This window comes from Rhinoderma darwinii, chromosome 4, assembly GCF_050947455.1.
Source record: "Rhinoderma darwinii isolate aRhiDar2 chromosome 4, aRhiDar2.hap1, whole genome shotgun sequence".
Classification (NCBI taxonomy): Eukaryota; Metazoa; Chordata; class Amphibia; order Anura; family Rhinodermatidae; genus Rhinoderma; species Rhinoderma darwinii.
The window spans coordinates 138,528,515-138,542,247 of NC_134690.1; the positions used below are offsets into that span (position 1 = coordinate 138,528,515).

General features: G+C 38.7%; 1 protein-coding gene across 13 annotated transcripts in view; it reads right to left on the reverse strand.

Moving 5' to 3' along the window:
• Window positions 1-1,036: 1,036 nt before the first annotated feature.
• The window catches only part of TNIK (TRAF2 and NCK interacting kinase), a 286,263-nt gene continuing 273,566 nt past the window's right edge, over window positions 1,037-13,733 (reverse strand). For 12 of the 13 annotated variants that reach the window (XM_075861602.1, XM_075861604.1, XM_075861603.1 and 9 more), the window contains 5 exons: window positions 13,597-13,697; window positions 12,085-12,234; window positions 11,544-11,703; window positions 10,863-11,002; window positions 1,037-2,946 (listed from right to left, as the gene is read on the reverse strand). In XM_075861602.1, coding sequence (XP_075717717.1) covers window positions 2,863-2,946; window positions 10,863-11,002; window positions 11,544-11,703; window positions 12,085-12,234; window positions 13,597-13,697 — 635 coding nt within the window. In that variant the 3' untranslated portion in view covers window positions 1,037-2,862. Of the gene's footprint in view, window positions 2,947-10,862; window positions 11,003-11,543; window positions 11,704-12,084; window positions 12,235-13,596; window positions 13,698-13,733 lie in introns of those variants that run through there. The other variant, XM_075861607.1, reaches the window with a different exon arrangement.

The following is a 13,733-nucleotide window of genomic DNA, read 5'->3' on the forward strand; positions in this document are numbered from 1 at the left end:
GAAGAGATGGATCATTTTTTTCTGCCAGATTTCCACAAAGTAGTTTCTGGAGAATGCAGACTGGGGTAATAAGTGTTTTTATATTTCTAATTAATTGTTAGGAGTTGAGATATATTCTGCATGGTGCCGAATGTTGTGTACAGAAGTTTGTATCAAATTCATCAGGAATATTTAACGGAGAGTTCCCGTTTTCCCACTTTTTCCTATTTACTACAATTGGATTGTAATGCAAAGCAATTGAATCAAACTTTCCGAATTATACATGTGCTATTATAATATTCAGGTCAATCTGAGAAGGATGCACGAGAGAACGGTCAGGCTGGGTTCCCATGTAGCGGAACCGCTGCGGAATTTCCACAAACTATTCTGTGCGGAAAATCCACAGCATTTACAGTAGCAGCAAAGTGAATGAGATTTAAACAAATGTCATGCACACACTTCAGAAAAAAATCTGCAGCAAAAACGTTCATAAATTGACCTGCTGTGCAGTTTTTAAATCCGCATCATGTCAATTTATGCTGAGGAAATGTTGCTCTTTTGTTGCAGGTTTTCCCCTTTGAATTAATTAAGGAGGTAAAACAAGCAACAAATGGCAAATGTTGTGATTTTTGCGGATCAGAAAAAAAAAACATTCTCTTTGTTTAAAATTAATAAATAAGTTAATACTTACTCCACGGACGTTGTCATAGACACACGTTCCTCTGTTCTCCTTCCAGTTCGGCCTCCTAGGATGATGGAGGCCAGTCTTCACGGAGAACAGAGGGTCGTGTCGCTATGACGACAACACCCGTGGGGTAACTATTGGCTTTTCTTTTTTTCTTCCAGCACTGTTTCAGCCCGAAAATTTGCACCACAATTTGGTGCGGCTTTTTGGGCGAAATTCCCTGCGGGTTCTAGGTCAGATACGCTGTGTACTTTTAAGCAGCATATCTGACCCAAAACTATCTTTATCATTAGAATTCTTAACATACAGAAATATTTTCATTCAAAATTGGCAATGCGTACCTAATATTTCATTAAAGAACGACAACCAGTCTTTAAACACATTAATTCCCTTTATTTCATTACTGGATCCCAAAAAACCCACAATAAAAAAAGAATAAATTGAAAGTGTAATTTTTTTAATTATTTTACTGGTAAAAGTTTGTCAGTTAGCAACAGAATGTTAAAAGCACCCTGCGAAAGTACAATCACAGCCACTAAATAAAAACAATTGCAACCAAACTGTAAATGACACAGGGTGCCACACTCTTCTCCTCTTGATCTATAACCGCTACATAAACTTGATCCAGTGTATCAGTGCCCAAGCGGAGTGCAAACAATTTTCGGAAAAGTCCGCAGTCTTATGGTCTAAAAATTCAGTGTATTTAAGCTTTTTAAGGAAGTAGACGAACGGGATTTCACTGGCAGTTATCAACACATCTCTGCAAGTACTCAAAGGAGCAAGAATGCTGCAATAAACAGATAAAGAAAAGACATGCAAAAGAAAAACAAAAACGAGGTAGGTAGAAATAAAACAAACAAAAAAATAAAACTAAAAAATCTAAACAAAAATATAGTAAGAAAAGAAGAAGCGCAACACAGTTTTCTGGATGTAACACCCTATTACCACAGCCAGCCATGCTTTGTAGCTAAAAAAAATAATCTTTTGATACACGTTTTTTTATCTTTAAATTATTAGAGCATTTTGTGTTGAAAGACTGAATCACCTGAACTACGTACACACTTTTTTTTTTTTTTTTTTAAGAAATGTTATATTTTTTGCACAGATGTGGTCTGTTACTATACGTTGGGTAATTTTTAAAAACTAAATCTGTCTGTCTTTACAACGTTGGCCTGTACAGCTTAATGCTTGTAACCCATGGGGGCAGTTATCGCAGTCCTGCAATCCTTCGGTTAAAAAGATTTATTTTTGACCAATTTTTAACCGTATTAGCCACAGCCTCACAGAAGCTCCTGACGTCATAATTTATTAGTTCTAGAAAGTGTCGCTGTGACGATATTGGCAAAAGTCCTATTATTGCCTAATAGCCATCTATCTGAATAGCTGCATCAATGTGAATGAAAATTAAAAGGTGCCCTCATTTACACTCCCTCATATTATTTGCCTTAACCTGTTGCATAATATACAAAAAGAATAATACCACAGGTAACAACCTCTGCGTCTATTTCACACATTACCCTGCTGCCCATTACTATACCAACACACACCAATATGCGTGTATCGATAGAATAAATGAACAGACAGATTGAATAATGGCATTCGATTTCTTTAGACTACGGCTAGTTTAGCCATATAAATTACGTTTCCTAAAAGAAAAGGAAACTTTGTTTTCCGATAAAAATTATTTAGGCTGTTGCTATCAAAAAGCAACATTCAGGTTGATGAAGGCAAAAAGGTTTTTTCTTTTAATTACCCAGCTATACAGCTTTAACCTTCAGCAAAACAGAAAAAGGTACATTATTGTGCTGTCTCATTTTACTCAGTAATTTTACAACATATGTATATTTATATATAACGCTAGAGCAGGCAGACAGAAATCAACAAACTGGCTCAAATCTCAATACTTCTTTTTTTTGTTTTGTCTTCTTACAAAATAAGACACAATGAAAAGGTAAAATGAACAAGCCACTATAACACAGCTTAATCTGTGGACCTCTGAGCCACAGTTTTCCCAGTGTTCAAGTGCAAAGTCTCTGTTCTGGCTGTAGGGCAAGGTTGCTGAATACTTGCACACCCAGCTACCAAGTCATGTGCCTGGACAGTTTAAATGGTAGCACGTTCCACGAGGCTATGCACGTCTACAAAACCAAACCTAGTTTAGAAAGAATGCCTTGAATAGAGTTCCTTGGAAAGCTCTGTTACCAGTTCATCATGGAGTTTCTGTTCAACGTCATAAAAAAGACTTGACTACTGCCTCCTGACCGCACCGATGCAAAGAATACCTGCGAAAAACAACATCATTATTATGGTTGATATCCACTATATAATCTATAGTCAGCAATCAATAAATAATCTAGTGGAAAAACTAAAATTCAACATCCATTGGTGGGACAAGTGGCCTATACATTTTACCTAGTCACTTTCTCGATATGGAGAGAAAAAAATAATATATTTTTTCCCTCTTTCCTTTATTATATTACCACTCGTTTGATTCCGCCCTTCAAGAGACTGATGCCAATTAGCAATTAAAGGGGTTGGCCGTTTTCGGAAAATGTTCAGTATTGAATCCTTAACATTATTTTAATAAACGTACTTAAATTTATTTATGTGAAGCTCCGTGCGGTTTGCCTGCTTTCATAAGCTACACCCCCTTGTTATGACAGCTGTATCTTCTGTCCGGCCGCCACTCCGTCCATAACATGGCCGTAAATGGAGGAGCATGTGACCAGACACGTCATGTATCCAGGAAACGAGCGCAGGCACAGTGTGTTACAGATTATGGACAGGAGCGGCAGCCATTAGGTAGAAACAACGGTCATAAGGAGGTGTGGCTTGGTCAGAGAAATTCATAAAAAGACACAGTGGGTTCTAATCATTTTTTCCCTATGTTTACAGCCAGCTTTAGATCTTAACCCCATTCGCGATGGGTGGCAGCTGTTTCAAACAGCTGACACCCGCTTGCAATGGCTGAGATCAGAGTTATTGCTGATCCCGGCTGTTCAGTTACTCATATAACACAATCAGTAGTGACCACAGCATCTGAGCGGGTTAGACAGAGTGAGAGGACTCCCTCTGTCCCCCAGTTACTCCCCATGCCGATATGTTGCTGTTGGTTTGTCAACAGCTATTCCTCCCAAACGCATACACATGCGCTCAGCTGGCAGCGGCTTATCTCCTTGCAAACAAAAGGATCAGGCATATTGGAATCCAATATGTCCGGCCCTTTTCTCTCCCGACATCTCCCGTCGGGACACTGCCATACACATTAGATGGCCTGCCGGTCCCACCGAAATCGGCAGGTTCAGCCGACATACATCTAATGTGTATACCCATCCCAACAATCATATACTATCGGTACTAAAATAAAATAAAAAAAATATTAAAAAAATGCTTAATAACATTTTTGCAAATATAAAAGAAACCCTAAAAAGTCCAGAAAATAACCAGTTTCCAAATTTTCACAAAAAATATTATAATCAATAAACATAATAATTAGTATCGCTCATAAAAGTCTGAACTATCAAAATTTTACTTTATTTCACCCCCCAGGCGAATGTCGCAGGGTAAAAATACACGTTCCAGACTTGTAGTTTTTTTGGTCATCCCGCTTCCCCATAAACTTGGAATATAAAGTGATCAAAAAGTTGTGCTCACTCCAAAATAACAACAATAAAAACTACAACTCGCCCTGCAAAAAACAAGCCCTCACACCTCTCCATCAACAGAAAAATTAAAAAGTTACGGGTTCTCAGAATATGGCGATACAAAACAACTTTTTTTTAATAGAGTATTATTTTGTAAAAGTAGTTAAAGAAAAAAAAAAACGATACAAATTTCATGTCATTTTTACCGCACAGTGAATGCCGTAAAAATAAAACCCCAAAAACTATGTTGAAGTTGCATTTTTTTTTATTCCATCCCACAAAAAATTTTGCATTTTTTTTTCTCAGTACATTACACGGTACACTAAATGATGCCATTTAACAATACAACTCGTTCCGCAAAAAACAAGCTCATATATACGCTATGTTGACAACAAAATATTTATGGCCTTTGGAATGAGACGCTGGAATAACTAAAATGGAAAAACTAAAATTGGCTGTGTCCCCAAGAGATTAAAGAAGAACTAGACATCCAAAAAAAATCCTCACTTTCCTCCTCTCCTTTCATCCTACTTTGCCTAATATTCAAAACTGAAAAATATATAAAGAATTCTTCTACATGAGTCCCGGAAGATTAACATTTCACTCTCCTCCTCCTCCGAGTTTTGTGTCTAGCTGTAGCAGGACACCCCCTCCTCTTCCTCTGCTCTGTTTGCAATAGGAGGCTGGCTAATAATAGTGCCCGCCCCTTAGTCAAGTCCCACCCTCTTAGTCATCTGGCAGATGAAATTAGAAGAGATCAGAGGGTAATGAACAATAAAACAATCCTGCAGACTGACAAGCCGTATGAGTATATTTCCGGTCTACTTTTAATTATTAATTTATAGGTTTAGTGTTGCTTTAACTTTGTTGGGTTTAAGCTGTTACGTAAAGAGGCTCTGTCACCACATTATAAGTGGCCTATCTTGTACATAAAAATGATCGGTGCTGTAATGTAGATTACAGCAGTGTTTTTTATTTAGATAAACGATCATTTTTGATGGAGTTATGACCTATATTAGCTTTATGCTAATGAGTTTCTGAATGGTCAACTGGGCTGTTTTACTTTTTGGCCAAGTGGGCGTTGTGGAGAGAAGTGTATGATGCTGACCAGTCAGTGACCAATCAGCGTCATACTCTTCTCCCCATTCATTTATACAGCACATAGCGATATAGCTATATCGCTATGTGCAGCCACATAAACACACTATAACGTTACTGCAGTGTCCTGACAATGAATATACATTACCTCCAGCCAGGACGTGATGTGTATTCAGAATCCTGTCACTTCTGTAGCGTCTCTGTGAGATTTACAGCAAGGCAAACGTAATCTCGTTTGAAATGACAGGTTACATCGTAATCTCGCGAGATTACGCTTGCCTTGCTGTATATTCATTGTCAGGACACTGCAGTAACGTTATAGTGTGTTTATGTGGCTGCACATAGCGATATAGCAATATCCCTATGTGCTGTGTAAATGAATGGAGAGAAGTGTATGACGCTGATTGGTCGCTGATTGGTCAGCGTGGTACACTCCTCTGTACAACGCCCACTTGATGATATAGAAAAACACGCCCAGTTGTTCATTAAGAAACTCATTAGCATAAAGTTAATATAGGTCATAACTCCGTCAAAAATGATAGTTTTTCTAAATAAAAAACACTGCTGTAATCTACATTACAGCGCCGATCACATCATGTACAATATAGGCCACTTATAATGTGGTGACAGAGCCTCTTTAAATATCAGGGTAGAAGCAAAGAAAGTCTCAAAGATCCTGAAACTCCCATGAGAACTGAAATCATGTAAAGTACCATGAATTATTTATGTGGGGAAGTAGTCAACTTCCACCAATGTATTATTTTGGAAGAGGAAGGTGGATTGAAGTCTGGATATGATGAAGACAAGAAAAAAAAATCCTGAAATTTGTCAATCTTAACAGAGTAAAACAGTAAACAAAAAGAGCAACAGCCTCACACAGAATATGTATTCTGGTCTAATAAGCATGAAGGACAGGGAGCAAAGGTTAATTTCTGTACCGACAACTCATACTTCAAAAAGTTTGAGAGAAAAGCTAAAATCAATAACTGTGAATCAATAACGGAGTAGTAAACAAACTCCTGAAACACACTTACAATCACGAATGATAGTGATGGAGGTGACGAATGTAAGGGACTCTAGAACGCGGCTTTCATAAGCCGAAGTTACTCATTAGATGCATATCTGTGACTGTGCTTTTTGTAAAGTGCAATGTAAAGCTGCCTTTATGGCTAGTTGCTGTGGAACCACAAGTCCTGCCTATGTTAAATAGACATATTCTATAAAAGTGCTTAGTATAACAAACAGCAGACTAAAATCATTGCAACTTAAAGAGGCTGTCACCAGATTATCAAATCCCTATCTCCTATTGCATGTGATCGGCGCTGCAATGTAGAGAACAGTAACGTTTTTTTGTTTTTTTTTAAACGATCATTTTTGGCCAAGTTATGAGCAATTTTATATTTATGCAAATGAGCCTTTCTAATGGACAACTGGGCGTGTTTTCTCTTATTTCCAACTGGGCGTGTATTGTGTTTGTAACATCTGGGCGTGTTTACTTGTTTTACTAGCTGGGCGTTGTGAATAGAAGTGGATGATGCTGACATATGATGCTGACAAACACTTCTATTCACAACGCCCAGCTAGTAAAACAAGTAAACACACCCAGATGTTACAAACACAATACACGCCCAGTTGGAAATAAGAGAAAACACGCCCAGTTGTCCATTAGAAAGGCTCATTTGCATAAATATAAAATTGCTCAAAACTTGGACAAAAATGATCGTTTAAAAAAAAACAAAAAACGTTACTGTTATCTACATTGCAGCGCCGATCACATGCAATAGGAGATAGGGATTTGATAATCTGGTGACAGAGCCTCTTTAAGGCTTCAGGAAGAGTAAAACCGACTTAAAAAAATAAAAGTCTATTAGGTACTGATTTGCTATTTAATGTAGTAGTCTCCTTAAACGGGTTTCCCAACCAGTAAAAATTGATGGCCTATCCTCAGGATAGCTGATGGGTTGGTGTCCAACTCCCGGGGTTGCTTGCCGATCAGCTGTTTTGAAGGGGGTGCAGTGCTCGTACGAGCTCTGTTTCCCTTTCATTTCTACTTGCTCACTGAATCTTTGACACACATTTAGCGGCGAAGTGAATGGGAGAAAAGGCTGTAATACCTGTGAATCGCCGCTAAATGTGTGTTGAAGATTCATAGTGAGCAAGTAGAAATTAAAGGGAAGCAGAGCTCGTACAAGCGCTGCATCCTCTTCAGAATAGCTGATCGGCGGGGGTCCCAGGATTCGGACCCCGATCCATGAGCTATTGATGACCTATCATGAGGTTTTTCAGATTGAAGTTGGCCCTGCAATTGGCACAGGTCTGATTTCAGAAACCCTATATGGGAAATGCAGTATTTTATGTGGAAAATTCAAAAGAATGGTCATCCATATAATACAGACATTGACTGCGTCAGTAATTTTTTTTATAGGCGGCTCTCCACTCTGGGAATTATAGGGGGATGGATCTCCCTCTAGAAAATCTGCATATCCTAAATACAAATGATCTTTCTAAGAATAAAGAATGATGTCACAAATAGTGATCAGGCAAGAGTTGAGTAGATGTGAAGTGAGGGCTAAGGTTTGAGAAATGCTCAGGGTCATGGTTGGACAAGCCCTCCAGATTACTAAAGGCTCCTCTGGTGGACCTAGGCTCTGATACAATAATGGGCCTCAAATGTCCAGGGATAATTGAAGCCAATTACTTGCCAGTAGGATCTATTTTTTTTTTTTGTTGACTTACGAATAACCTACTAGACCTTACTGATAATACAGTGCATCCGGAAAGCCTTCAGACCCTTTCAATTTTTTCACATTTTGTTATGTTGAGGCCTTGTGCTAAAATTAAAAAAAAGAGAAAACAAGTTTTCCCCATCATTCTGCACTCAATAATGGGAAAAATTAATGTTAGTAATTTGTGCTAATTTATTGAAAAGGAAATCTAAAATATTGCATGGACAAGTATTCAGACCCTTTATTCAGCACTTAGTTGAAGCACCTTTGGCAGTGATAACAGCATCCAGTCTTCTTGGGTATGATGCCACAAGGTTTGCACTCCTGGATTTGGCGATTTTCTGCCATTTTTCTCTGCAGATTCTCTCAAGCTCTGTCAGGTTGGATGGGGACCGTCGGTGGAGAGCCAATTTCAGGTCTCTCCAGAGATGTTCGATTGGGTTCAAGTCAGGGCTCTGGCTGGGCCACTCAAGGACATTTACAGAGTTGTCCCTAAGCCACTGCTGTCTTGTCTTGGCTGTGTGCTTAGGGTCATTCTCTTGTTGGAAGGTGATCCATCAGCCCAGTCTGAGGTCCAGAGCACTTTGGAACAGGTTTTCATTAAGAATATCTCTGTACTATACTCTATTCATCAGTGCCTGGTTTCCTCCAGACATGATGCCTAGATCACAGGCCAAAAAGTTCAATCTTGGTTTCATCAGACCACAGAATCTTGTTTCTCACAGAGTCGTTTAGGTGGTTGTTTTTTCAAACTCCATGCAGGATTTTTACTGAGGAGATGCTTCTTCCTGGCCACTCTGCCATAAACCCCAGATTGGTGGAGTGCTGTAGTGATGTTTGACCTTCTGGAAGTTTCTCCCATCTGAACACAGGATCTTTGGAGCTCAGCTAGAGTGACCATTTGGTTCTTGGTCACCTCTCTTACCAAGGCCCTTCTCCCTCGATTACTTAGTTTGGTGGGGTGGCCAGCTCTAGTAAGAGTCCTGTTTGTTCCAAACTTCCTCCATTTAAGAATTATGGAGGCCACTGTGGACTTGGGAACTTTCAGTAAAGCAGAATTTTTTTTGTACCCTTCTTCAGATCTTTGCCATCACACAATCCTGTTTCTGAGCTCTACATGCAGTTCTTTCCTCCTCACGGCTTGGTTTTTGCTCTGATTATGCATGGTCAGCTGTGAGACCTTATATAGACAGGGTTGTGTCTTTCCAAATCATGTCCAATCAAATGAATTTACCACAGGTGGACACCAATCAAGGTGTACAAACATGTCAAAGATCATCTAGAGAAATGCAAGACCCCCAGAGCTTAATTTCAAGTGTCATAGCAAAGGGTCTGAATACTTATGTCCATGAGAAATAGGAGTTATTCATTTTTAATAAATTTGAACAATTTCTAAAGTTCTGTTTTCTCTTTGTCATTATGGGGTATTGAGTGCAAAATGATGGGGAGAATCTTGAATTATTATTTTTTTAGCACAAGGCCTCAACATAACAAAACGTGAAAAATGTGAAAAGGTCTGAAGTCTTTCCAAATGCACTATGTTCTGTGTGCCCAAATTGCAGAAACAAAATGTATGTTCTGTTTAGACAGGGGATGGGCCCTACATTCAAATGTAATATTACACCTTTATGAATCCCTTATAAGACCTCATCTTGAATATGGGATTCAGTTTTGGGTTCAACATTATAAAAAAGATATAGGAGAACCGGAGAGGGTTTAAAGGTTGATGACTAGATTATTTAGGCTATGTTCACACGGAGTATTTTGGGGGAGGAATATCTGCCTCAAAATTCCGTTTGGAACTTTGAGGCAGATATTCCTCTCCCTGCACGCCGATTTTCGCGCCGTTTTTCGCCCGCGGCCATTGAGCGCCGCGGGCATAAAACAGCGAGATATACGCTTTCTCCTGCCTCCCATTGAAGTCAATGGGAGGTCGGAGGGGGAAGCGCCCGAAGATAGGGCATGTCGCTTCTTTTTCCCGCGAGGCAGTTTTACTGCTCGCGGGAAAAAGACGCCGACGCCTCCCATTGAAATCAATGGGAGGCGTTCTCGGGCCGTTTCTGCCGAGTTTTGCGACGCGGTTTCCGCGTCAAAAAACTCGGCAAAATACCCCGTGTGAACATAGCCTAAATTGGATGGAAGGTCTCTCTTACTTTGATAGGCTAGAAAAATTGTCTTGTTCAGCTTGGAAAAAAAAAGATCCTTAGGGGTGATCTTATTAACATGTATAAGTATATGTGTGGTCAATACAAAGAACTATCACATGATTTGTTCTTTCCAAGGCCTGTAGAAAGGACCAGGGGACAGCCATTGCATGTGGAGGAAAGGCGTTTTAGACATCAATATAGGAAAGGGTTCTTTACAGTTAGAGTAGTCAAACTATGGAAAGCCCTAGCTCAGGAGGTAGTAATGGCAAATACTATGTCAGCATTTAAAAAATGGCAAGATTATCATTTACTGACAAATGGCATGGAGGGTTATAACTAATCTAGCAATGAAAGACCGGTAATTGATTGCTAAAAGCTGATGGACCAGTGTATTTTTCAACCTACTTAACAGTACATGCTAAACGTAGGGCATAAACGTGGTGTGCATGGGGACTTAGACTGAAAAATCTAACATGTGGATAAACTCTGTGCGGAGATTAGTCAAAGCTAGCAACCATTAGATGAACATTTACTTGTTACTTGCTTTTTTACAACCTTACTTAAAAGCATTATCTTGTAATACCTTATCATTTCTTTCACACAGAAATTTTAACCTCTGGGCTCTCTTGTGCATGAATACCCCGTCCAGATGCCCGGTTTCCACGGAACGTATTTCAATAGCTTTCTCTCCCCAGCCCATTATCTGATTGGAATGTATATACGCTGTTAAAAACAACATAGTTTCAGGTCAGAAAAAAAAATCAAGGAATTAAGTCTAAATTGAGATCTCAGTTCAGAAAACAACATACAGTAAAGTCCTGCTGTCCGCAGTATAATTAGAAATACAGTGCGACATCTTAAAGAAAAAAACAAACAAACTGGCAGTAGCATTGGACTCATACGTACACAGACACTAATAAACACGATTTACACTTAAAAGTCAACAGTAGGAATAATCTGTTTAGACCTTCAACTATGAAGTGGAAAAGGAGTATTTTCAAAGGAGTGGTGCCGCTTACAAGTGCTCCTGGATTCAGAAAACAGTGGGATGGAAAGGAATCTATTATCCCTGCCATTTGCGGTTTTTACCAAACTTTATTCCCACATCGGAAGATATCCCCATACTATAACCAAAAGCAGATTTCCTCAGGACTGGGGGAAATCAAATAGTTACACCTCTAAAGTATCTCTTTTTTTTACCAAAAATAATATAATATATCATAAAGCATGCATAATATAGTATTTATATATTAAAAAAGCTCACCTACTGAAGTTGGCATTTCACCCCATTGAAGCACCACATCCTTAGTTATTCGGCCATAGGTGTTCACGTACACCCCCTCATCCTCGTAGCACACAAGCATTTCCATGCCATCTGTTTTGGGTAAGATGACAATGGCATGTGGAGTGATGTTACCTTGAATCTGCAAAAAGGCATAGCAAAGTTCATGCATAGTCCAGACAAATCTAACGTATCTTCATATCCTGATATTTTTATGCTGAGATGTGCTCTCTATCTTCATATCCTGATATTTTTATGCTGAGATGTGCTCTCACCCTGGTCACTTTTTACTGGTCCAATTTCTAATGGTCTAACAGAACTAGAGAAAAGAGATGAAGGGAGACTTGGGATTTGGATACGTAACTTTTATGTGTTACTCATCATTCCCTTTCCTCCTGAAAAGATAATTCTACTACCGCATCGAATATATGCTTATCTGTGTTTATTAGTATATGGACAATTACAGTATGATCTATAAATTGAGAAGCATATTACAATAACATGGAGTTCTTCCGTTACTTACATGAGATGGTATGTAGATGTCGTATGTATTTCCAGAATCCACATCAATGACATGGAAACCAGTGCTTGAGCCAAATATTACTTTTAACCTTTGACCTTCTTCTACAGTCAAGTCACAAAGCAATGGCCTATGTTGAAGATCTGTAAAGGACTAAACACGTATATTCCATTTTATTGTTATGTCGACACAATTACATTTAATTTAAAGGGATTTTCCAGTCCTAATAAATTGATGGCCTACGAGCACTGCTTCCCCTTCATTTTCTTTACTACTCACACTGTGAATCGCCAACACACTTGTAGCGGCAGTTCACAACATTACATCGCACTTCCATTGAAGTGAATGGGTGAAGGCTGTAATACTGTGAACCGCCGCCATATGTATCGGTGATTCACAGTGTGAGCAGTAAAGGAAATGAAGGGGAAGTAGTGCTCATACGAGTGCTGTGGACTTCTCAAAACAGCTGATCGGCAGTAGTGGCGGGAGTCGGACCCCCACCGATCAGATATTGATGGCGTTTCTTAGGACTGAATAAACCCTTTAATACTACAAAAGCACAGAATATTTGCAAAGAAGAAAATGTAAAGAAAGTAGGGATCGGTTAAATGAAACACTGTAGGTACGAACACATGCCTAAACTTAGGCTGCTCTATGTGTACACAGCATATAAAGGGATGCTCAATAAGCCCTCCAAAGTCAGTGAACATAAACCTTTTGTTGACGAATAGTTAAATTTTTTCTCCTACAATTTATTAATCTCCTCTAAACATTCGCCAAACGTTGAGGGGTGTCCATTATGTTAAGGCCAAATAAAAATGGCTTCTACAAAGCTGCATTGTACACCAGAGCAGATGCTTTGTATAGTACTTTGGAAACCAGGGTCTGTGCGCCGTGAGACTTACTTCTCACCATTGCCGTTTTTAAGAATATTTTTTTTTATCTGCAACGAATCTAAACTGATTAAGACAATATGATGTCAATTTGTCATCTATTTTTCAGTTTCCATAAGTTTTTAATCTGTCACTTATTGACCTCAATAAAAAAAAAAAAAATCATGACAGAAATAAGAAAGACTAATGCAAACTGATGCACTTTGGCCTCAATCAAAGCCCTATAAAAAGGAATAGGATCAGTCAACAGTTTTCTTTTATCTCTAAAAACAAAAAAAAAACACTACAAATGTAGTGTGATGTTAAGCATTTTTATTTTTTGAAGATACCTTTCTGGGCACAGACACTGTGAGAAAGGTCTGGGAGGAGCAAATCATTGATCCAAGTATCTATTCTGTACAGACGTATAGACCTGTACAGACCTAGTAGGTGCAACAAGTGTCAAACACATAATAAATTCGGTGCTCGTAATGTATTTTTTGGCACAAGTTGTGACAGAGTTTTTTGCACTATCCTAAGTAAATCTCACCCATTGCTGTAGTTGTAGAGAAAAGCAACAATTGATTATACAATGTGCTTCCTGTATGGTTTTATAATAGGAAATATATATATATATAAATACCTTAAAAGCCATAAACTTATGATATGGCTTTGGAGCCCAGGCATAAATCTCTACAGCATTCTTTAGTGCAATAACCAAGAACTTGATTCTTTCATATTTCACTGTAAAAAATAAAAAGCAAACATTTGTACAAGTTG